The sequence below is a fragment of the Rhinatrema bivittatum genome, chromosome 5 (assembly GCF_901001135.1).
Source record: "Rhinatrema bivittatum chromosome 5, aRhiBiv1.1, whole genome shotgun sequence".
Lineage (NCBI taxonomy): Eukaryota > Metazoa > Chordata > Amphibia > Gymnophiona > Rhinatrematidae > Rhinatrema > Rhinatrema bivittatum.
In genome coordinates this window covers 53,365,540-53,389,227 of record NC_042619.1, presented here as the reverse complement: position 1 = coordinate 53,389,227, position 23,688 = coordinate 53,365,540, and the positions used below count along the sequence as shown (strand labels likewise).

The window sequence follows — 23,688 nt, the reverse complement described above, 5'->3', positions numbered from 1 at the left end:
CCCTTGCTGCCAGTGGAAGCTCTCTCTCTGCCCTTCGGGGTATTGCTAACCTGGGTACCCGCTCCTTGGGGGCCCTCTGCTTTATTTCAGGTGCCTTACAGGGATCAGTAACTCGCTCCTCGAGGGCCTGCTCTCCCTGCCTCAGTGCCGCTACCAACTTCTTCTATCCTGGTGGAATCGCATACTAACAGCAACCATCTAGTGAATAATCTAATGCTCAATCTATCTCATCCACAGCGCTGCCTTGCTGGGAAACCTGTACCGGAATTCCCCTTTATCAACGGGGTGAGAAGGGTTCCCTCTGCCAAGGGTCCTGAGACTGCAACATCCAGACTATCTCACTACTGCCACCTCTGGTGGTACACTTCAAGCTGTTTAATAAAAGAACTAACTCTGTGTTTGTGTGTCTGCATTTAGCCCAGTACTGTGGCGCCTCACGGGGCTCCTCCCCATGGGCATGGTCATCTGCCTCAGTGCCCAAGAATCCACCCAAACACCGCTTAACCATAACAATAACTATTTACATAATAATTTGTATTGTAAACTGTGTTTAGATATCAAAAACTTTCTATCTTTTTCACTGTTACTCATCAGAACATTAAGAACCAGAAGCAACAACTTACTTCTTGAAAAGGATATTGAAGAAGTGAATGCACACTGGGGATCCAGGTGGAAGCTGACTTATTAGCGTGATGGTTATTTTTACAGTCTCACCATTTTTGGTTTCAGTTGAGAGCTCTGTGACCTTTAGAAAAAAATGTTTAATTAACTATAGTTCTAGGGACTGTGTAAGTTTTAAGCTTCAAACAGCATTTTCTTATATAGGGAGGTTTTCTTAAAGATGAGCATACAGATAAACATTCAAGACTTAAATTGACTGAGGGTGATATTCTGCACTACTTAGCTGGATAAGTTGGGACTTATTTGGCTAAGCAGCGGCAGCTGAATATCCAGCCCTGCTGAACAGTCGCCAATTAGCAGGATAACTACTTATCCAGCTAAATAGTCAGCAAAGTGGTGGGCGGGGTGAAAGCGTTCCGGGGAGGAGCCAACTTAAATTATCCAGCTAACTAGGATATTCAGAGTTAGCCAGATAACTTATCCGGCTAACCCCTAGATTCATTTATAACAGAATGATGAGATGCAAAAAAAAAAAAAAAAGGGGGCGAGGGGTGATAAAGGGCAGCCGGCCACATCATGGAGGTGCGGTTTCGCCTGCTGCAGTGTGGCCGCGCTGCACACTATCACCCCCATGGCACCACAGGAAAAGGTGTAGTTATTTCTCACGGTGCTACTGGCAATAATGTGAAAAACATTATCGCCTACAGCAATGCCGGGAGATAACTGCACCCAAATCCCATCCACACTCCTCCCCTTCCCCTAATTAGAATACCACCACGATACTGGCACATCACATAATAAAGAATGACCTTGTAAGTCTGGTCGGGCCATAGAACTATCGTAAAGTTAGCCAAATAAACATATCCAGCTAACTAAGGGGGTTATTTTCCAAAGGCTTATCGCACACAATACGGCCGTATCGCGTGTGATAAGCCTCTATCACATGTGATAAGGTCCTTTTTGCTTGCTATAGCATGCAAATTAGACTGCGGGCGGAGTCAGGGTGGGGTGGAGTCGGGGTGGGGCGGAGTCGTGGCGGGGAGGGGCGGAGTCGGTGGTGGCTTCGCTGCCGGCAATAATGTTACTAACGTTATTGTAGACAGTAGCACACCGAATAGCGCCACCTTTCACGGTGGCGCTATTCAGTGTGAAAGCCGGCACACCGCAGCTGCCAAAATCGCACCGCCATGGTGCGAAGGCTGCGGGCTTTCACAGGCCTGCCCCCCCCCCCCCCTTTTCGCAGGATTCATCATTCTGAATGATGAATCCAGGCTAAGATAGCAGGATATATTCAGCAGCATTGCTGTGTGGCTGAATATATGAGCTAAGTTAGCCAGATAACTAGTCAAGCTGCACAGAAACTCAATATTGCCCTCAATATTTTTCACTAATTATTCATTTCACCAACATTTATGCTGTGCTAAAACTTTTTCTTTCTAATGACTGTATCTGACAGCAACACTGTAGCCAGCAATTTAAGTTTTGAACCCATCTAAGGTTCAAATATTAGTAATATTAAAAATGTCCCTTAGTCCTACAATGCATTTTAATAGAGAAATTTAGTCTTACCTGCTGATTTCCTTGAGTCCCCCTAGACCAACCTAGACAGCTGGGTTATGTTCCCCTACCAGGAGATGGAGATGGAGACACACTAGTTTGTATATTTGTAAATGGCAGCATCTTGTACCAGCAGAGCCTGTAGTGTCAGGCGCATCAGGGATGGGCTCCAGCTGCTCTGGGGGGCTGGGGAGGAGTTGACAGACCACATGGAGGGGAAAGGATGTGTGGGATGAGGAGGCAGACAGATAAGTGGCTGATGGGAAGTTACAGAGGGCGGGGGGGGGGGGGGGGGTTAAAAGATTGGGGAGCAGCGGTGGGAAGATGTAAGGGGAGACAGATGGAGAGGTGGACTAGGAGACAGCCTAAAGGGGAGAAAGAGATGGGGGAAATAAAGTAAGGTTGCCAAATAAGTGATTCCCCCACCTTCCCTCCCATAGCCTCTGGTAGATTTTTTGAGGCCTGCAGAAAACCAGATGATTCCTTCTAGGCATTAAATAACATTATCACAAAGTAACAACTCCCACAAAATCACCCTAATGCTGCCAACTCTCTGAACCTTTATAATCTGCCTGCAAAAATATCATTCAATAACTGAGAAAATTAGTTGTCAGAATAATTACTTTTGCAAGTAAAGATTAACACAAAGGTAATACAAAGCATTTTACCTCATTTTCCAGTTTGTGGGAAAGAAAAAGAATGGCTCCATCAAATGCTTTGGCTTTACCAAGAAACTCACTATGGCTGTAGATCAAAGCAATCTTCAGGCGTTTGGATTCAAGAACTGGGCTGAATGTCACGTGGTACTGGAACAGCCGCCAATTGCTAGGCAAACCCAAACCAAAGAGGTTTGTGACCATTTTCAGAGGAATGCCACTAGATCCTGAGGAATATGCACCAATATTGAAACAAACAATTACACGAATAGAATATATACATACACAGCAACATAGAACAAGATCCTACCCGGAAAAACCCCACAAGCGCAATTTAGTCTGCTCATTTTCCCTTCCTCTTGCAATACTGCTGTCCCTGTTTGATCTCCAATCTTATCGCTCACTTCCCTCAGGCTTATCTCTCATTTTGTTGCTTATACACCGTTTATTACAGAAAATATCTTACAGAGAAAACAGCAAACTAGATGCAATACTTTTAGCAAATGCACCTTAATGCCAGACACTTCGAATTAGCTGAGCCCCACTATGAAAAGGATTGAAATCTAAAAATATTTTCAATAGGAAACACAGTTAAGAGCAGCACTTATTAATCTACCAAATATGTTTTTATATCCTACAACCAATACTTGCACCCTAGTACTGGTGCTACATTTGCTGGAGCTGTTTTAAGGTAAGAAACCTTAGTGGAGCTTATCCTCTCACAATAGTCTTGCTCAGTGATCAGCAGAGTCAAATATTCTTATGTTCTTATTAAAAAGTGATCAGCAGAGTCATATGCTCTTATGTTTTATTAAAACATGGGATTCGGGGGCTGGGAGAGAGCGAGAGGTGAGCGGAGGCCCTGACTCCCAACCGGGAGCCAAGTGGAACTAGCTCTGATGGAGCCCCAGCCATGGGCAGCCTAAACCCGACCCTGACGTTATCTGCCGGGGACTTTAGAGGAGCCTTCTTACATGGTCCTGCAGCGGTGTGTGATTCGGGGGCTGGGAGAGAGAGCGAGAGAGAGAGGTGCGGTGCGCGACGACGCGATGTATACGTTCGCGGCCCTAAAGAATTAAAATGTAACAGAGAACATCCCATTCAACAATGGAGAATTGACATACAGCCAGAGAAGTTCCTGAGGCAGCTTTGGACGCGAAATGTCGTCACGTCAAACTGTATTCTGTTACCATCGGAAGGGAAGTACCCTGAATGAACTGTACTCTGCTACCATCGGAAAGGAAGTACCTTGAATTTTATCACTTAAAAAGTGAAATAAGACTCTAATACCGTATGCACATTTTATTTAAATGAAAAATTGTCTAAAAAAAAATAAAAACAAAAAACAAATTTGAACACGGGTGAATCAAAGACCTATGATTAAAGATGATCCCATAAGCAGCTTAAACAAAGAGCAGAGATGCTCAAAAAGACTGCGGGATGTTATGAAGGTCTATAAAACATTTGTATAAATAACGGGATTTTGTTTAATGGGATCCGGTTCCAAAAATTTTTTAAAATATTTCAACAAACCAATTTGTTGACGTAGAGTTTACAATTATTTTGCAATATTTGTCGACTTTGAAAAAGTGCGAGTAATTTACAATATAGTTAAAATGGGTACCATTAAGTATATGTTTTTCAAACCCAATCAGTTAGAGGGGTTTCTGCAAAATAGAGAGGGTCCCATACCTATTTCCACTTAATATTAATAATAGTCTTCATGAAACAGCGGTATTATGATGTTTTTTCTGGTCATATTTCCTTTTCTAATTTCATTTGCTGTGCAGCCCCCATTTAATAGAGGTCTCATTAGAACAATTGCTTCTATTTTTTCTGTATGACAGAAATTTACTATTTTGTTTTTATTTCTTCTTTATTTGTTCGATATTTCATAAATGTCAAGATTTGACTATGTATTTTGAAAACATTTTTTTTAAAATTAAGAATTAAAAAAAAAACATGTGGAGAGGAGAGGCCAGGGTGGCTCAACTATCAGACTGTCATAACAGTGCGGCTACTAAGGCCTGGATTTATCAAAATGCACTAAATATCGCATGTGATAGGAAAAGGGGTGTGTTTTATGGTAATAGGCTGTTTATTGCAATAATACCTATGTGAAGCACTATCAGTGCAAATTGTGATAACTTTTTCACACTTTGCAATAAGTGCCAGAATTGTTGTATTTCCTACATACCAACCTAGCTATCAGGGGAGAGAGAGAGAGAGAGAGAGAGAGAGAGAGAGAGAGAGAGAGAGAGAGAGAGAGAGAGAGAGAGAACCTAGCCATAATGTCCTCACACTAGATAGGTATTTATATCTCTATGGGAGGCCCACCTAGTCACTCGAGGTGAGGTTTAGGTATTAGTGTCGGGGTTAGGGGCCACTTTGACATTCAAAGTGAGACGTACGAACAGAACAGTGCTCTCTTGTGAAGATGTATTTATTTATTTATTTATTGAAGGCTTTTATATACCGACTTTCTTGATACAAATCAAATCAACTCGGTTTACATCGAACTAGGCAGTAACTATAAATAACTATAAATATTTGACTATAAATATATTATAGTTAAATATATTAACTATTTATAGTTAAATATATTATATTTAACTATAAAGATTTGATGACCTTCGGAGTGTTGCGTCCGTTGGTCTCAGACGGCTTCAACCCTTGTGCCTCACTTTTTTCTCAGCTCTCCCGCTAGCCTTGGGAAGATGGCTACCGCTGCATCTGCAAGCCTCACTCTTTGGCGTCCCCGGAACGGCTGTGGCGTTGCCTCCCGCCATGTTTCTCCCAAGGGCCTCCTAGGGTGCACGCGCTACCCACGTCTTTATTCCAGCTATGGCACGAACCTCAGGGGCATCCCCCTCAAGTGACATCACGCCATCTGGGTATTTAGCCTGTACTTGTTTGCTAGCTCATTGAGTTAGCAAGGATTGGTCTCGGCCGGTCTAAGCTACTCTGCCGCTTCCGTGCTGCCGCTGGAAGCTCTCTCTCTGCCCTTCGGGGTATTGTCTAACCTGGGTACCCGCTCCTTGGGGGCCCTCTGCTTCATTTCAGGTGCCTTACTGGGATTAGGTACTCGCTCCTCGAGGGCCTGCTCTCCCTGCCTCGGTGCCTGTACCATCTACTTCAGCCTGGTGGAATCGCCAACCTTACAGCTACCATCTAGTGAGTAATCTAACTCTCAGTCTGTCTCATCTACAGCATTGCCTTGCCTGGGAAACCTACAACGGAATCGCCTACACCAACGTGGTGAGATGAGTTCCCTCTGCAGAGGGTCCCGGGACTGCAACCTCTGGATAACCTCACTACTGCCACCTCTGGTGGTACGCATCAAGTTGTACAATAAAAGAGCTAATTCTGTGTTTGTGCATCCTGAGTCTAGCCCAGTACTGTAGCTCCCCACGGGGCTCCTCCCCGTAGGCATGGTCATCTGCCACAGTACCCAAGAATCCACCCAAACACCGCTAAACCATAACACGGAGTGAAGAAACTCACCCAAAGATGAGATTTGCGCAATGTTCTCTCAACCTAGCTTGATGTTACCCAGGTAGAGAGTCCATCAAGCTAGGTTGAGAGCCAAATTGGGACAACCTGCTCCCGATCTTCCCGTCCGAGGAGTGGGCGGGCCTGATTTCATTGGGCAGGCTTCCCAGTTCTGGTTCCCTGACCGAAACCACCTCTGAAAGGACGACTGGAGCCGCGAAAGGACTGTGTACAGGAAGAGGTCTGTCTGGAACAAGAGGGTGGAATACTCCACCCCGACCTGCTTTTTCGGAAATCCCGAAAACGGGATTGAGGGACGAATGATTTCCTGTAGGGCTTTCTATCTTCCGGCAGTTTATTGCCCTTGGAATCCCCCAGAGATTTCATCAGCTGATCCAAATCTTCTCCAAACAGCAACTTCCCTCAAAAAGGCAGACTGCACAGTTGTGACTTGGAGGAAGCATCCGCTGCCCAACTGCGGAATTATAGGAGTCGCCGAACTGCCAGTGAGGAGACCATAGTCCGAGCCACCTAATGCAGCAAGTCATATAAGGTATCCGCCACATATGCTACCGCCGCCTCCAGACAAGCCACCTGAGAAGTTGACAAAGTCCCAGAAGATGAAGGGTCCTGCGGTTTTTTAATCCAACATAAACACGCTCCCTGAGGCATTCTAAATGTTCCTCCATTATCGGGTAGAGTTTTTGCATCACCTGGTCGACCTTAAGCCCCGCCTCCAGGGATTCCCACTCCCAGCTGATGAGCTTTTGAATCTTCTTTGGGATGGGAAAAGCACTAGGTTGACCCCGGAGACCATCTAAGACTGGGTTCACTCCCTCGCTGTCGGAATCTTCCAGCAAGGGTCTTATCCCCAATTCCTCAAGCACCTGGGGAATAAGGGGGCGCAATTTCTCCCTCTTCAACAGCTGGACTATGAGGGGGTGATCCCCCTCCGTACTAGGTTCTACTGGATCCTGATCGTCGTCGCCCATATCTACGTCTGGAGGGACCTCACCCTGATCCACAGCGGTGTCCCTTGGGGGCAGAGTGGAGTCGTTCCCCTGCTGGTCAACTGCACCTGCTAGATCCTCCCGAGCCAAATTTGCTCGGGATGGACGACCGTCAGTTCGCAGATGGTTACCCCTGGCGGTGCTAGCCCGTGTGGTTCCGGGTCCCCTGATAGGCAGGGTGTTTTTTTGGCATCGGCCCCTAAATGTTTATACATGTTTTCCAAGTCTATGTAAATAGCAGGCTAAGGAGTAGAGATTACTTTGGCAGCTTTGTGATGCTTCTTTATTGACCTCCTTTGACTCTTTAAAAAGGGAATTTTGGCTTCCTTGTTCTTCTTTGAAAACAGAGACAGAAGCTTTCAAATTGGTGCACATTTGCGCACATACATCGGCCCGCGCCCAGGGATGCAGCCATTTTATAACATACACGCACATGTTATAAAATAGTCTGGCCGCACACACATGTGCACGCAAATCCCACTTCTACCACTTAAATCTGAGGATTCTAACAGGGGTGCTCACCAATGCCATTCCCAGTTTTACCAGTTAATCCCCAGTTTGCCCAGTTAAGATATAGGTCTTCCAAACCTCCCTGGTTTAATAGTCTTCACTCCCCCCAGTTAGCCCAGTCTCTTAAAACCCTGCAGATCTGCTTAGTTTTCTTTACCTTTTAACTTACAGGTCATCCACAGCAGAAGTAAAGTTACGCAGCAGGGGACCTCAGTGCACGCCGGGGTACGTATTTATGTTCACAACTCTAGTTCACACCCTGAAACACCCATTCCCCACCCAGACCATGCCCACACTCTGACCCTTTTGGAATCTTTGGAGATGTGCACATTACGGGTGATACGCGCGTATCTGGGCGGCTTTTAAAATCCACTCAGCATTCACAAGCCCAACTTATTCTTATTTTGAAAATCAAATTTGGCCTAGACAGTATATACCACAGAGTGTGCCACAAGAAGATGCAGAGTGTATAATTTTTGAGAGATTGGTGCTTCCTCCTAAGGAAAACTGGCAAGGGTATTATGAAAGGGGAAAGGTTCCAGAAAGTGTAGGATCATGCAATGGTCAGACGGAGTGTATTCTAACTCTCTGACAAACAGACTGGTTCAGACCCTAAGGGTTGGAGTTTGGAAATGGTATATTACCATTAGACGTGGAAGAGGGCTCCATCAGAGTCACCAAGCCAGGAGGAGGCAGTTGTGAACCTCTCCCAGGGTTGCAGGGGAAAGGAAGAGGATTTGGGCAGAGATACCCCACAGGTGTCTTAGGAAGCCTGAGAAATGTGAAGAGATATCTAAAGAAGTTAATCTGAGAATTTACAGACTGAATTAAGGAAACTGTAAAGAGGACCATCAGAACCAGAAAGGAACCTGTACCTGATTGGAGTCTCTGAGCAGGGTTGGAGAGCTGCATTCCATCTATAGAAGGAGTGAGTTGCCTTGCAGCCATCCTAAAAGCTGTGAGTAACAAATTGGAATTAAACTGTTTTGAATGCTAAGGAAGTTGGGACTAGTTCAAGGCTGAAGAGAAAGTTGTACATAGAACGGTGATTTGAATTGTTCTGAACTCTAGGAAAAGGACTGAGAGTGAAACTGCTGATTTTTCTGGTAGTGTGTGTGTGTTGTTTTTTTTATCTTGGGATTGATTGAATAGTTTATTTAAATAAATTATCTTTCATTGGAGCACACCATCTGTAGTGGCAGTGAATTTGTGAAGGTTTTTGGGAGGGTGTCCTCGGCTCAGTTTAGCCCTGCAGATATGCCTGCCCCCAGCCCACAACCCAGGAGATCTTGTTTTGGGGAGCCTGAGTTACCCCAGGCTCCCCAAAAGTCAGAAAGTGAACCTAGACGGATAGGAGGTTACAAATGGGACAGTGATCTGGGTCTTAGTTTAGATGAAAGGGACTGGGGAAAATTATGGAAGACAATGCATAAAATGTCTGTTTATGGAGGGTCAAATTAATGATTAGGCTTGTACATAGAACTTACAAAACTCCAACAGCTTTTTTTTTAATTTTTAAGTAGATGGATATAATTTGTTCTAGCAGAGCTGTGGTAGGGCTGGGTCTTACATTCAAATATGGAGGTCATATATATGTACAACTTCTTTTTAGGGGAGGTTAAACTGGAAATCTCTAGATTGATCAATTATCCAATAGATATTTCCCCTCTTTTGGATTTGTTTGGATGCTGGACTGACTCTTTCAATTGCAAATACTGCTGGCAGCACACTTTATACTAGCACTTCAATGAAAATATGTTCCTATAATTACACACAGGTGACATCAATTCTGAGAAATAGCTTTTACAGAAAGACTTTCTCATTGAGTAAAATGGAAAAAAACCAAAGTTTAAGCGAATCAAGACTCCGTTCTTGAAATTTTATAATGAAGAGTAACAAGGTCTTATGTAATTTGCTAATCTATTTATATATTTATTTTTATGATATATTGTTTTCAATATTATTTGTACTCAAGAATTGGACATATTTTGTCATGTGTGATGTCAGTTTGCTCACACTTGCAATAAAATAAAAAGATTATTAAAAAAAAACCCCACACATTTCAGTATTTACCTACTGGACACAAATGTAAAGTCCCCTATGTTACTATCAATATATAAGCCCGATTTTTGAGCCAAAATATCAAGACCATATTGATGAAGCAATAAAAATTTTAGGGCACTATTTATCTAATATGAGAACTTAGGGAAATTTATAGCCAAAGGTTATTTATCAAATAAAAATAATCACAACCTATGCTAAAAAACACAGACCCTGCTTATCTTGGGATAATCCCTGTGAGGTCAGAGCTGCTGTGGGGATCTGTGAGTGTGCCAGATCACAGACCCTATGTTGATTCACTGAATACTATTGCTGTCACTAGCCCACCTGCCACTCTTTGAGGGTAATCAGCATCAGGACCAGCCTCAAAAGCATCTCTGCTTTTGATGAAGTGAGCTGAGCAAAAGACAGTGGAGGCCCAAAATGGGGAAGGGGGAGGGGGAGAGGAGGAGTGAAGGGATGGACTTGCGGGTAGAGAGAATGGTGAATATGGGCTGGGGCAGGAAAAGAAACTGATGAATAAGCTGGTGCAGAAGAGGCAGTGACGGTGAAAAGCTCTAGATGAGACAGTGGTCCACTGCTTTATGGTGTAACATTATACCAGTAGGGAAACTGTACACCAAAAAATTACTATCATTTATTTGTTTCAAACTTTTCCAGCCAAGGAGTTCAAAGTGTGCTACACAAATCGAGGGGTACATTCTAAGATTTGCATGTGCAAATACAGGCCATGAGCACAGTGTCAATAGGTTATAGTTACATAGGTATAGAGTTACACAGGCACAGAGCTGTACTAGCACAGCAACAATTATATACATTTTAATTCTTCCAATGGGTGTGAGAGAGAAAGGGAAAGTTCTGCAAAGAGTTGACTGGAAGTGGGATCAAAATTCTGCTTGTCGCTATGGGTTAAATGCTGTTTGAAAGAGTCAGATTTTCAGTAAGTGTCTGGTGAGGGAGAGTTCCATTAAGTGGGGGCTGAAACTCAAAAGATCCCTCTTTTTCTGGTGCTTATGAAGCATATTTCCTTGAGGCTGGCACAATTTGCAATCGTGAGTGCAGTGGGTGGTTTGGTGTATCATCTATATCTATGAGCTACATTTTCTATATTGTAGTTTAAATTATTACTCAAAGTCAAAGATTATACTGGGAGCAATTTTGAAACCATCCAAGTTGAGACAAAAACCACATGTACTTTCTACCAATGGGTTTTGCATCAATTCTCAAAACCAAAATACATGCACACTCTCCCTTTATAAATTGCCGTGATTACAAAGAATGAATGCTTACTTGTACCTGCTTTTTTGTGTAGAATTTTACTGGAAAAGTACACGCGTAAATATGAAAATGCAATCTACGTGCATACTTTTCCTCCCCCAATCTAAACATCAGTAAGAACACCTCTTCCCAATATCATTAAAAGTATGCATTTCTTTTTATAGCCACACTGAGCATAGGCAATTTTCGGACAACCAATTTACATAGGTAAAACACTTTACCCTCAGAAATTGCTTTGAAAATCAACCTGTGTTATTTGGAAATATAAAATATGTAGTAATAAAGAAAAAAAATCTGCACAGAACCATTATTTCTTGGCAGAGGTTTCCCCAGAAGTCAGTGCCCGCCTACAATCTGTTGCAAGTAGCTCCTGAAAGAACCATGCAGAGAACTGTAGTTTGTTTCAGTTATAATTTTTCATTGAAGGATTGCTTTAATTTCAAATACTGCGGTCTGTGATTGCCTCAGTGGATTAGGATTTCATGAAGATCAAGCATTTGCAAATGGATCGAAAGAAGGTCCTATATTATCTTAGAAGATAAGAACTAATACATCGGTGGATAAGTCCTGTTTTGTGCAGTAAAAGGTCTCAGCATCTGCAGGAAACCATGTTGAGAAGCAAGAACAGAAGAATTTCAAATGGATGAAGACCACCTGATGGCCCAGTAATTAGAGCAATGAACTCTTATGCAGGAAATACAAAGAGGATAACTTTGAAACATGCACGCACGTGTATAAGAGTCCATATGTCTATGCTAAAGAAAACAAAATTAACAGGTAAGTAATTTCTCCATTTCCTAGCATGTAGATAGATGGACTCAGGTTGACCCTCTATAGGGACGAAACTGCTTGGAATCCCAGTGATGACCCCTCATGCAAAGGGGTGCTGCAATTGATTCTTATCCTCTGGCAACCGAGGAACCGGAGATTTGCCCCACTTACTGGCCAGTTTCTCCAACTCGCTCCCAAAGAGCAAACCTTTAAAGGGCATCTTTGTAAGATTAACTTTGGAGGCTTCATCAGCTGACCAATTTCACAACCAGAGCTGACAACTGGCCGCTATCACCGAAGTCACTCCTCTGGCTGAGGTACGGAGAAAATCATAGCCTGGTCTGCTAAAAAGGCAGCAGAGGGCTCCATAACCACTCTGGAATTCCCTCCAGAATCATAAATCTCCTGAGAGAGAAGCAGACAAGATCATGCCACTAGGGTGTAACAGGAAGCGATCTGTAAATTCATCGCCACTGCCTCAAAGGCTTGCTTAAGAATAGCCTCAATCCTCCTAACCCAGTGCATCCACTTTGGGAAAACGCAAACACTCACAGCGGGATAGGTACAGGCCTTCCAACGTCTGACCCCTTTAAAATTTGCCTCTGGGGTGTCCCATTCAAGATCAATCAGTTCCTGAATGGTGTCCATCACCGCGAAAATACAAGAGGCTTTTTGCAAGGAAACCAAAATGGGATTCTTCTTCGGCTCTGACATGGCATCCATACCAGGAACACCAAGCCATTTCAAAGACTGGGAAATCAGGGCCAGCAGTTCATCTCTATGAAAAAAAAAATGCAACATGGTTCAATAGGGTTCCAGTCCCGGAGGAATTTCCCCATCTTCCAGGAAATCAGGATCTACCTTGTCATCAGTGCCTTCCGGGTTCCTGTCGAGAATACCTGCAGGGAGCCGAGGCAACCTCCAGCGCTTTAGCATAGGACTGGAAGGAGGACGAGCTACTGGCTGAGGATCCGACTTGACAGGATTGGGTGAAACAGAGGACTGCGCCTGAAGAAAAGCTTGTAAGCCTTTACAAAATTCACCCAAGAAAAATCAGACGGATTCAGACTATGCCCAGGAGGAGCTGGAGTGGGGCTCACAGAACTGCCCTCTCCTGCAGAGGAGCCAGTCAAGGGAAAACCAAAGTCTGGCGTCTCTCCAGCCAAAGCCATCCCATCATCAAAATGGGAGGAGCGAGGCTTAGCAAAATCCGAGGAAGACAACTCCCTTTGAGCATCAGAAGAGTGATGACACATGTTAGAAGACAGGTCAAGTTAAGAAGACCTAATATGACAGGCAACACAAAGAGAAATGCGTTTAGGCTTCTTGATTACCGGTGCCATCGCAGCAGTAAATATGCATCTGATTGGCTCGCGCTCAAAAATTTATGTGCACAAAAATTATGTGCTGAAGAAGTAGGCGCGGCAAGGCACATGCACAATTTGTGTGCTAAGTGAAAGCATTTAAATCAGTTCAAAACGTGTGCGCGCAAAAGGCGCGCCCAAAACACAGCACACAACACGTGTGCAGAGCCAACGCACTGCGCATACCGACAGCCTGTAGAGGGCAGCAAAACACACACAGGAGCATGCAAAAACACCACCACGGCCTACCAAGCAGCGTGCAATCCAAAAGCCTAACTGTGGGGCCTAGCCCACTGGAGCTGCTCAACCCGTCAGGCTGCCCAGTTCCCCAACCCCAACGGAAGCAGGAACGAACGTTGAGACTGTGTGCCGAGCACGGAGACCGGAGGAAGTCCTAAAACCATCTCCGTCTGTCACTGTTTCGGAAGGCTGTGAATATTTAACGACGCTGCACCACCAAAAATATTTAGGCAATGACCTTCATAATAGGCTTCCTCGTTAGGGCTTTCGCCTATTCAACTCGGCCTTATGCATAATCATAGGTCATGACCCGTCAGCACTGTGAACACTATCATGGTTTTGGACTGAAAAAGGGCAACAATTCAAGATAAGTCTAACCATTTAAATGATGGATTACATATATGGAATAATGCCAGTCAGAGTTTGAAATAGTCATTGACTTTATTACTTTTAATTTGCAGAAGAAAACTTTCTTGAAAAAAATAACTTCAACATCATGACCTATGATTATGCATAAGGCCGAGTTGAATAGGCGAAAGCCCTAACGAGGAAGCCTATTATGAAGGTCATTGCCTAAATATTTTTGGTGGTGCAGCGTCGCTAAATATTCACATCGTGTGAAAAGCTCTGGGTTATTGTATGTGTATTGATTGTTCCCAACACTTTTCTACAATAACACTAAGTCCCACTCTAGTTATTTTTAAGTGACTGTTTCGGAAGGTACATTTTCTCTTTTTTTTTTTTAACCTTACCTGAGCTCAGCACTTACCAGCTGAATTCAGAGACAGTCTCTGGCTGCAGGGGGAGAGGGCATCTGCCGTCACTGCCGCGCTCGGCCTCCTGCACCTGTTGCCTTTCAGCTGAATTAGCAGCTAAGTCCATGCCAGGAGACCCAACTACCAGGCCAAGGCACACCTCTGAGAGACCGCAGAAATCACCTCAGGAATTCTCAACTGGGGGAGGGATCTTTTGGTATCACTGCAGGAGAGTGGGATTTTCTTTTTCTTAATTCAAATTTCTCCTTTCAAATAACCCGAAGCAATCCCCATAGGGAGATGCACGTCCACTATCTGCTGAAGACGAAAAATACTGGCAGGCTGGGTCCCTGCAGAAGTATATATACTATGATGTCAGCTTGCTCCGTCTCCATTTTCTGGCAGGGGAGCATAACCTACTGGTCCTGAATCCACTGGTCCTGAGTCCATCTGTCTGCATTCTTGGAATTACTCCATTAATTTGCCCAGTCCTTCTTCAAGCCACCGAGACCCTCCTATTTCTTCAGCTTGAACTCCCAAAGGTTTACCTAGACTTGCTCCCCAGTAAGTACTACACAATAAATACATTTATTATCACTTACAACATATAATTAGCAGGTGTGAAAATAGACAAGTAAGTTGGAAAAGGTATGTGCATATATGTCTTTTAAAATAGCAACTTAATGCACACCTGCTGGCTCTGTCCCAGAACACCCCTAGACTGCCCTTTTTTTTACACATGTATATTCACGTGCAAAATTGAATATATGTGCTTACTTGTATTTTGGGCTTTTTATTATAAAATATAGAATATGCGCACAGCGACTACTTCCGCATGCACATGCTAATTTTTGCAGGTGTAACATTTAAAATTTGTCTTTAAATCTGCAGTTTTCATTCAAAAGAGCAGCAAGTCTTCATACATTGCTTTCATATCTAGAAACTCTGAACACTCAGGCAACATTATGTGCAACAAAAGTAAAAGACACTAGTCAACTTTACCTGATTTGCTTTCCTTCACGTGTGCCATGTTCATTCTGGTACTGATCCCCAAATCATAAAAGTTGCGTCCCATCTTTCCTCCTCTCTCAGCAATTATGTACTCGCCCATGCCACCAGACAGAGTTCCTTGGTGAGAAATAAACAGATAAAATCAAACACAGAGCCTCCCAAAGTAACATTGCAATATTTTCTTAATGTATTTGGTAAGGAGAAAGGTCACAAAAGCACATGAAATGTTGGGTAGTAAACTGTATAGGTAAGACACATTATTAGTTGCAGTGTAAATCACAGGATCACGAGTGTATGAAACAACCTTCACTGCATTCAAACACACTGCTGGACATTCTCAGATTTATTAATTAGTTGTAATTTTTTTTTTTTTTTTAAAGATTTTGACACTAAATTTAGTACCAAATATCCAACAAGTTTTTCAGTGCAGATTACATTTAACCTTCTCAAGTGCTTGACATGCATAATAACAAACACAAATGACTGGTACAACCAGTAAATCTAGAACTAATATCAAAATCTTTCGCCAGATATATATGTGGGCCCCTTACTCCAAGGGTCTTGAGCACACGCAGCTCAATGGGGCTGACGTGAATTAAGGACGGATACGAAAGCCAGGAAGATAAGAAGGCTCAAGTTGCATCAGTCAACATGGAAGACAAAAAGGCTCGTTTTGCCCCAGTCAATTCTCGCATTTATTAAAACAGAAGACAAGAAGGCTCGAGTTTTATTAGTGAATACGGGACGATTCTCATATAACGGGAATATCGAAGGGTAACCCCTGAAGCAGGACTTTTTGTCCGAAACATGATCAAGTCGGGTGACCAACTAACATATGAATAGATGAGTATTAGAGCTCCTCTTTATATTTGTGGACAGTGTGAATGTTTTGAGAAAAGCGAGAAGAAGTGAGAATTAATAAGAGTACATTGAGACTTTAGAGATTTTATTATAGAAACTATAAAAAACAAAAAAATGATGTTATAAATTAAAGCAAAGGTGACCCAGTCAAGATTCATAACCAAAAGAAAAATCTAATTGAGATGGATAACTCTGTCAACAGTGGCACAACTGCAAAAAGAAAGAGTGAAGTGAATAACAAATCTCAACTAAAGTCTCATAAGGAGTCCAGGAAAAGCAATAACCTTAAAGAGAGTACCTGGAAGGCTATGACCACAAATGCTCATAGTTTGGGAAATAAAATCCCAGATCTGCAGGCCCTAATGACTGAGGCAGAATTGGACATTGTTGCTATCACAGAAACATGGTTCACAGATTCTCATGAATGGGATACAACAATACCAGGCTACAACTTGTTAAGGAAGGACAGAGAGGATAGAAAAGGGGGAGGTGTGGCTCTATGTCAGAAACAACATCCAAGCATCTGAGCTGCAAGGAAGTTGGGGTAAGGAAGAAGCTCTATGGGTCGACCTAAAAAAAGATGACGGAGCGTCCATTTATATTGGAGTGGTTTACAGGCCTCCAAACCAAAAGGAAGAGCTGGACAGAGATCTGGTTGAAGACATCCATAAGATAGGTAAGAAGGGAGAAGTGGTGATTGTGGGTGACTTTAATATGCCAGATGTAGACTGGAAAATCCCATCTGCAGAAACTAAAAATAGTAGAGCGATAGTGGATGCCATACAAGTATCTTTGTTCAAACAAATGGTGTTGGAACCCACGAGAGAAGGAGCAATACTCGACTTAGTGCTCACTAATGCAGATAAGGTCTCTGATGTCCACTTGGGTGCCCACCTCAGCACCAGTGATCATCAAACGGTATGGTTTAATATCACTAAAAGAATAGGGAAAAGAACCACAAAGACCCGAGTTTTACAGTTCAAAAACACAGACTTTGAGGAAATGGGGAAGTACCTGGAGGAAGAACTTAAAGGATGGGAGAACGAGAGAGATGTGGATCAGCAGTGGACCAATCTAAAAGGAGCAATCACCAAGGCAACTGCTCTATATGTTAGAAATGTAAAGAAAAGCAAAAGAAAATTGAAACCTATCTGGTTCTCAAAGGAGGTGGCTGACAAAATTAAAGCTAAAAGAACAGCATTCAAGAAATATAAAAGATCCCAAAGGGAGGAGCACAAAGAAGAATATTTGTATCAACTGAGGGAGACAAAGAAATTAATCAAGTTGGCAAAAAGTCAAGCAGAAGAGAGGATTGCCAGGGAGATAAAAAATGTTGACAAAACATTTTTCAGATACATCAGCGAAAAGAGAAAGGTCCAAAGTGGTATAGTGAAATTGAAAGGTGGTAATGATCAATGTGTGGAGAGAGACGAAGAAATGGCAGAAATATTAAACGAATACTTCACCTCTGTGTTCACTAAAGAAGACCTGGAGAAGGACCATCTCTACACAACAAGAAACTAGAGAGAAGTGGAATAGATGAAAATCCTTTTACAGTAGAAAATGTGTGGGAAGAGCTAAAGAACCTGAAAGTGGACAAAGCCATGGGGCCTGATGGGATTCATCCAAGGATATTGAGGGAGCTCAGAGATGTTCTGGCGGGTCCGCTGTGTGACCTGTTCAATAGATCCCTAGAAACGGGAGTGGTGCCGAGTGATTGGAGAAGAGCGGTGGTGGTCCCGCTTCACAAGAGTGGGAACAGGGAGGAGGCTGGCAACTACAGACCGGTTAGCCTCACTTCGGTGGTGGGAAAAGTAATGGAGTCACTGCTGAAAGAGAGAATAGTGAACTATCTACAGTCCGGAGAATTGATGGACCAGAGGCAACATGGATTCACCAGGGGAAGATCCTGTCAGACAAATCTGATTGACTTTTTTGACTGGGTAACCAAGGAATTGGATCAAGGAAGAGCACTCGATGTCATAAACTTGGATTTCAGCAAAGCTTTTGATACGGTTCCGCACAGGAGACTGGTGAATAAAACGAGAAGCTTAGGAGTGAGTGCCGAGGTGGTGACCTGGATTGCAAATTGGTTGACGGACAGAAGACAATGTGTGATGGTAAATGGAACCTTCTCTGAAGAGAGAGCGGTTTTAAGTGGTGTACCGCAAGGATCGGTGTTGGGACCGGTCCTGTTCAATATCTTTGTGAGCGACATTGCGGACGGGATAGAAGGTAAGGTTTGTCTTTTTGCGGATGACACTAAGGTCTGCAACAGAGTGGACACGCCGGAAGGAGTGGAGAGAATGAGACGGGATCTAAGGAAACTGGAAGAGTGGTCGAAGATATGGCAGCTGAGATTCAATGCCAAGAAGTGTAAAGTCATGCATATGGGGAGTGGAAATCCGAATGAACTGTATTCGATGGGGGGGGGAAGGCTGATGTGCACGGAGCAGGAGAGGAACCTTGGGGTGATAGTGTCTAATGATATGAAGTCTGCGAAACAATGCGACAAGGCGATAGCAAAAGCCAGAAGAATGCTGGGCTGCATAGAGAGAGGAATATAGAGTAAGAAAAGGGAAGTGATTATTCCCTTGTACAGGTCCTTGGTGAGGCCTCACCTGGAGTACTGTGTTCAGTTCTGGAGACCATATCTACAAAGAGACAAAGACAAGATGGAAGCGGTACAGAGAAGGGCGACCAGGAAGGTGGAGGACCTTCATTGGATGACGTACGAGGAGAGATTGAAGAATCTGAATATGTACACCCTGGAGGAAAGGAGAAGCAGGGGTGATATGATTCAGACTTTCAGATACTTAAAAAACTTTAATGATCCAAAGACAACGACAAACCTTTTCCGTAGGAAAAAAATCAGCAGAACCAGAGGTCACGAGCTGAGGCTCCGGGGAGGAAGACTAAGAACCAATGTCAGGAAGTATTTCTTCACGGAAAGGGTGGTGGATGCCTGGAATGACCTTCCGGAGGAAGTGGTGAAGTCTAAAACTGTGAAGGACTTCAAAGGGGCGTGGGATAAACACTGTGGATCCATCAAGTCTAGTGGGCGTAAATAAAGAGGAGGCAGCAAAACACTGCACGGAGCGGCAGTAGCCACAGAGGCGTTCACGGAGCGGGATGCCAGTGGCCTGTAGTTTGTGTTCCACCTTCAGGCAGCAAAACACTGCACGGAGCGGCAGTAGCCACAGAGGCATTCACGGAGCGGGATGCCAGTGGCCAGTAGTTGGTGTTCCGCCTTCACAGAGGGCTGCCATCTCCAAATAAAACTAAAACAAGAAACAAACAAACAAAGCAGGGGTGGGTAGGAGTATGGGGCAGGGGTGTGGCCTGCTTGTTGCGGCGGTTGCTACCCCTGTTTGAGCTGGATGTTCACTGGGATGCGGATACAGTGCTGCTCTCTGCATGGTGGATGGGTGGAAGGGAGTTGGGGCCGGAGGGTGCTGGAAGCTCTCTGCATGGTGGAGGGGTGGAAGGGAGTTGGGGCCGGAGGGTGCTGGAAGCCAATAGTGATGGGTGGGAGGGAGAAAAAGGGTGGGGAAAAAAAAGGGTGGAGGGAGAAAAAGGGTGGGAAAAATAAATAAATAAATGGATGAACTGCGTGGCTTGCTGGGCAGACTGGATGGGCCGTTTGGTCTTCTTCTGCCGTCATTTCTATGTTTCTATGACCCTGGACCGAAACAGCGTCTGTGATATTATACAGACCCTTGGAGTAAGGGGCCCACATATATATCTGGCGAAAGATTTTGGTATTAGTTCTAGATTTACTGGTTGTACCAGTCATTTGTATTTGTGGACACACATTACGGTACACTAGAATACAGTGGTTTTTGTGAGGAATAGGTTGGGATGCATAATAACAAAACATACATAACCAAAAGCAAATTTAAAATAACTGAGAAATTACCATGACATTTTAACATGAGCATATTAAAACATCATTCGAAGGCTTGAGAAAACCTTGTTAGACATTGCAGACCTTATAAATTAATTAAAATAAATAAAATTATCTATTTATAACACTAGAAATTGAAGTCTTACATAAAGTCACAGAACAGGTGCCGCATGGGGTAAAAGCAGGGCACGTTTCTGTACACCACAGAGTCAAAATGAGGTAACCATGTTCTGAAGGACCACTTCTAGTAATGACAGCAAGGACAAGTTTCTTTATTCCCCCTATCAATTGCACTCAAATTGCCAACGATAACTAATTTTTCATGTGGATACTCAGGCACTAAGAACACTATAGAAACTACCAACTCATTTCACAGAGGTCAGAAAGGTCAAATGACAGCCATTTTCTGTTACTAGCTACCTGAGGCAGACTGATTCAGATTGTCAAGCACTGAAAAGATCTTATACCTTTTGACAAGCAGCTAAGCCCCTTAGTCGACCCTGATCTACCATCATATTTTTGGCTGTACGTGCAAACAAAATATCAGCTAAGGGGAATAAAGAAAAAAAAATGCAAGTCTTAGTTTCTAAAGATTTTTGTCAGCTAAAGAATGAATCTTTTTGACATTAGGTCCTTGCGTATATCAGACTTGCACAGAAGGCTATCCTTTGATTTGTTTATTTTGCCTTTCTTCAGAAGACTTGGAGGTCAATTTTCAAAAAGACATTGAGTGGATAACTTAGCCAGCTAAAGTTAGCCGGATAAATTATACTGGATATTCAGCGAGATAAATATCTCGCTGAATATCCCAAATAAATTTATCTGGTTACTTTTAGTTGGATAAATTTAAACCTAACCAGCCTTCCTTTGAATGTCGCTGTTAGGTTTAAAATTGTCCATCTACAGGTAGCCAGATAACTTTAGTCAATCAGCTATATTCAAAAGAATATAGCAGGTTAAGAAGCAATGGTTTTAAAAAATTTTTAAAAAGGTGTACACAGTCTGGCAGCCCAAATCCCTGCCCACCTTTCAATGTTAATGAAAAGCAGCCTGCCAGACTATGGCCCCCTCTCCCTCTCCAAACCCCTCCAAGTATTATTTACATATAAAAGTATTAGGGGGAGATCAAGATAGCCGCCGAACTGTGAGGGTGTGCAGATCGCAGCTCCTGACCCGTTAGACATTTTTCTTCCTGACTCTTAGTAAACTTTTCCTTATTTGAAGTTTCTTGTTGAAATTTAACTTTAATATGCCCCATACTAAGAGGAAGGCACGGGTGCGTGAAATTACCTCAACTCCAGATTCCCTGAAACAGATGCGGATCGAGGCTGCTTTCGCACAAACGCCAAACTTAGACCCGGATGTTGGAGTCGCTGGGGCTGGGTTGGAGCAGCAGCCTAGCCCCCAAACCTTTGAGACATCTTTGAGCCCGGGATATCCAGCGGTGCCGGACCCACCAAGGACCCACCAAGGAGAACAACCGACATAGAGGAAGGTACCCCGAGAGAAGATGGAAACCTCTCCTCGGAGAGCCCGAAGGAATCGGGCTCCAGGGACCTTGAAAAGGAGGCCCAACAGCAGGGCCCGGAACAACACAAGTCGAGTGGCGAAGGACTTTTGGAGGTAGGAGTTGCTATGAGCAATTTTTCTCTTCTTAATTCAACTGCAGCCCTAGCTCCCTCGCTGGAGGAAATAAAAAACATCTTGATTGTAATGCAAAAATCTATAAATACACTGACGCTAACTGTGAAAGAAGCTATGAATAAAACTACCAAAGTGGAAGAAAAAGTGGATTTGGCTGTACAAAAAGTAACAATGTTGGAAGATAAAATGAAAGAAATAGAGAAAATACAAGGAAATCTTATAAGATCGGAAAAAATGACTCAGAATAAATTGGAATTTCAAGAAAATATATCTAAAAGAGCAAATTTGCGATTTTTGAATTTTCCCAAAACAAAATTGCAGACACCTCTGGAATTGTTGAAGATTTATTTTGTGAATATTCTAAAATTCTCATTGGAAAATATCCCAGTAATAGTAACTGTTTACTACCAAATGTTACATGCTCGGGGAAGTGGAGATTCTAAACAGAGAGAAAATCAAGAATTACAAGAAGAAGATACTTTGGACATTACCAATTTTTTGGAAAAGTCATTTGAAATGGATATTGCTCAACGAGCAACGTTAATAGTTCAATTTTCATCAAGGATAGAGAGAGATAACGTATTAAAACTGTATTTCAAATATCAAAATGTGAAATTTTTTGGTCAGCCAATACGTATTTTTCCCGACATAGCAAGGTCGACACAAATTAAGCGGAAAAAATTCCTAGAATTAAGGAAAGAAGCAGTGGAGAGATGAGAACGTTTTATATTGCGGTTTCCTTGTCGATGCCTAATAACCCGTGGAGATGTAAAGTATATCTTTACAGACCCGGAGCATTTACGTAAACATCTTGATTCCCTTGTGCAATCCTAGAGAGAATCCTAAAGTAGCTGGAATTAAGTAAATTGTTTTGGCAAAACTCACAGATATTTTGCAAATAATATTTGTATTGTAATTTTTCTTTATTTTAATCTGCTATAGTCACCCTTGATCTCCCCATATTTCTTAAAATATAGATGGTTCAATGTACATGTCCCCAGATATACATGTATAATTTCTTTGTATTATTCATTTTTGTGTGAATGGATAGAGAATGTCTATTTTGTCTTTATTGTAATCTGGGTGAAATATATGTAACGTTGATAAATTTCTTTGTTATGAAACTAAAAATCAATAAAGATTAAATTATTAGAAGTCAGTGCTGGATAAACTTAAACCTCCTTGACGGCACAGCTAGAGTTAGTTGTAAAACGTATTTGGCTAACTCCTAATATTTATTTTTTTATTTTATTTATTTAAAGTTTTTTAATACCGGTATTTGTGGGTTCATCATATCGGTTTACATAGAACTTGAAACATTGTACAAAGAACAGGGTGCAGTAACTTGGAGGGGGTAACATAATAGTTTACAGAGAACTTGATTTGGAGTTAACCATATAAGTTTCCTGGCTAACTTGTTCCCACCCCACAACACACCCAAAACATCCATTACTTATTCAGCTGGTTGACGGACAGAAGACAATGTGTGATGGTAAATGGAACTTACTCTGAAAAGAGAGAGCAGTGTTAAGCGGAGTGCCGCAAGGATCGGTGTTGGGACCGGTCCTGTTCAATATCTTTGTGAGCGACATCGCAGAAGGGACAGAAGGTAAGGTTTGTCTTTTTGCGGATGACACAAAGATCTGCAACAGAGTGGACACGCCAGAAGGAGTGGAGAGAATGAGACGGTATTTAAGGAAGCTGGAAGAGTGGTCAAAGATATGGCAGCTGAGATTCAATGGCAAAAAGTGCAGAGTCATGCATATGAGGTGTGGAAATCTGAAAGAACTGTATTTGATGGGGGGTGAAGGGCTGGTGTGCACAGAGCAGGAGAAAGACCGTGGGGTGATAGTGTCTAATGACCTGAAGTCAGTGAAACAATGTGACAAGGCGATAGCTAAAGCCAGAAGAATGCTGGGCTGCATAGAGAGAGGAATATCTAGTAACAGA

At 42.9% G+C, this 23,688-nt stretch overlaps 1 protein-coding gene across 3 annotated transcripts in view; it reads right to left on the bottom strand.

The window, feature by feature from the left end:
- The window catches only part of PIWIL4 (piwi like RNA-mediated gene silencing 4), a 379,756-nt gene that overhangs the window by 306,533 nt on the left and 49,535 nt on the right, over positions 1-23,688 (bottom strand). For all 3 annotated transcript variants that reach the window (XM_029602363.1, XM_029602364.1, XM_029602365.1), the window contains exons 4-6: positions 15,318-15,443; positions 2,847-3,061; positions 624-745 (exon numbers count right to left, since the gene is read on the bottom strand). In XM_029602363.1, the coding sequence (XP_029458223.1) occupies positions 624-745; positions 2,847-3,061; positions 15,318-15,443 (463 nt within the window). The remainder of the gene's footprint in view (positions 1-623; positions 746-2,846; positions 3,062-15,317; positions 15,444-23,688) is intronic.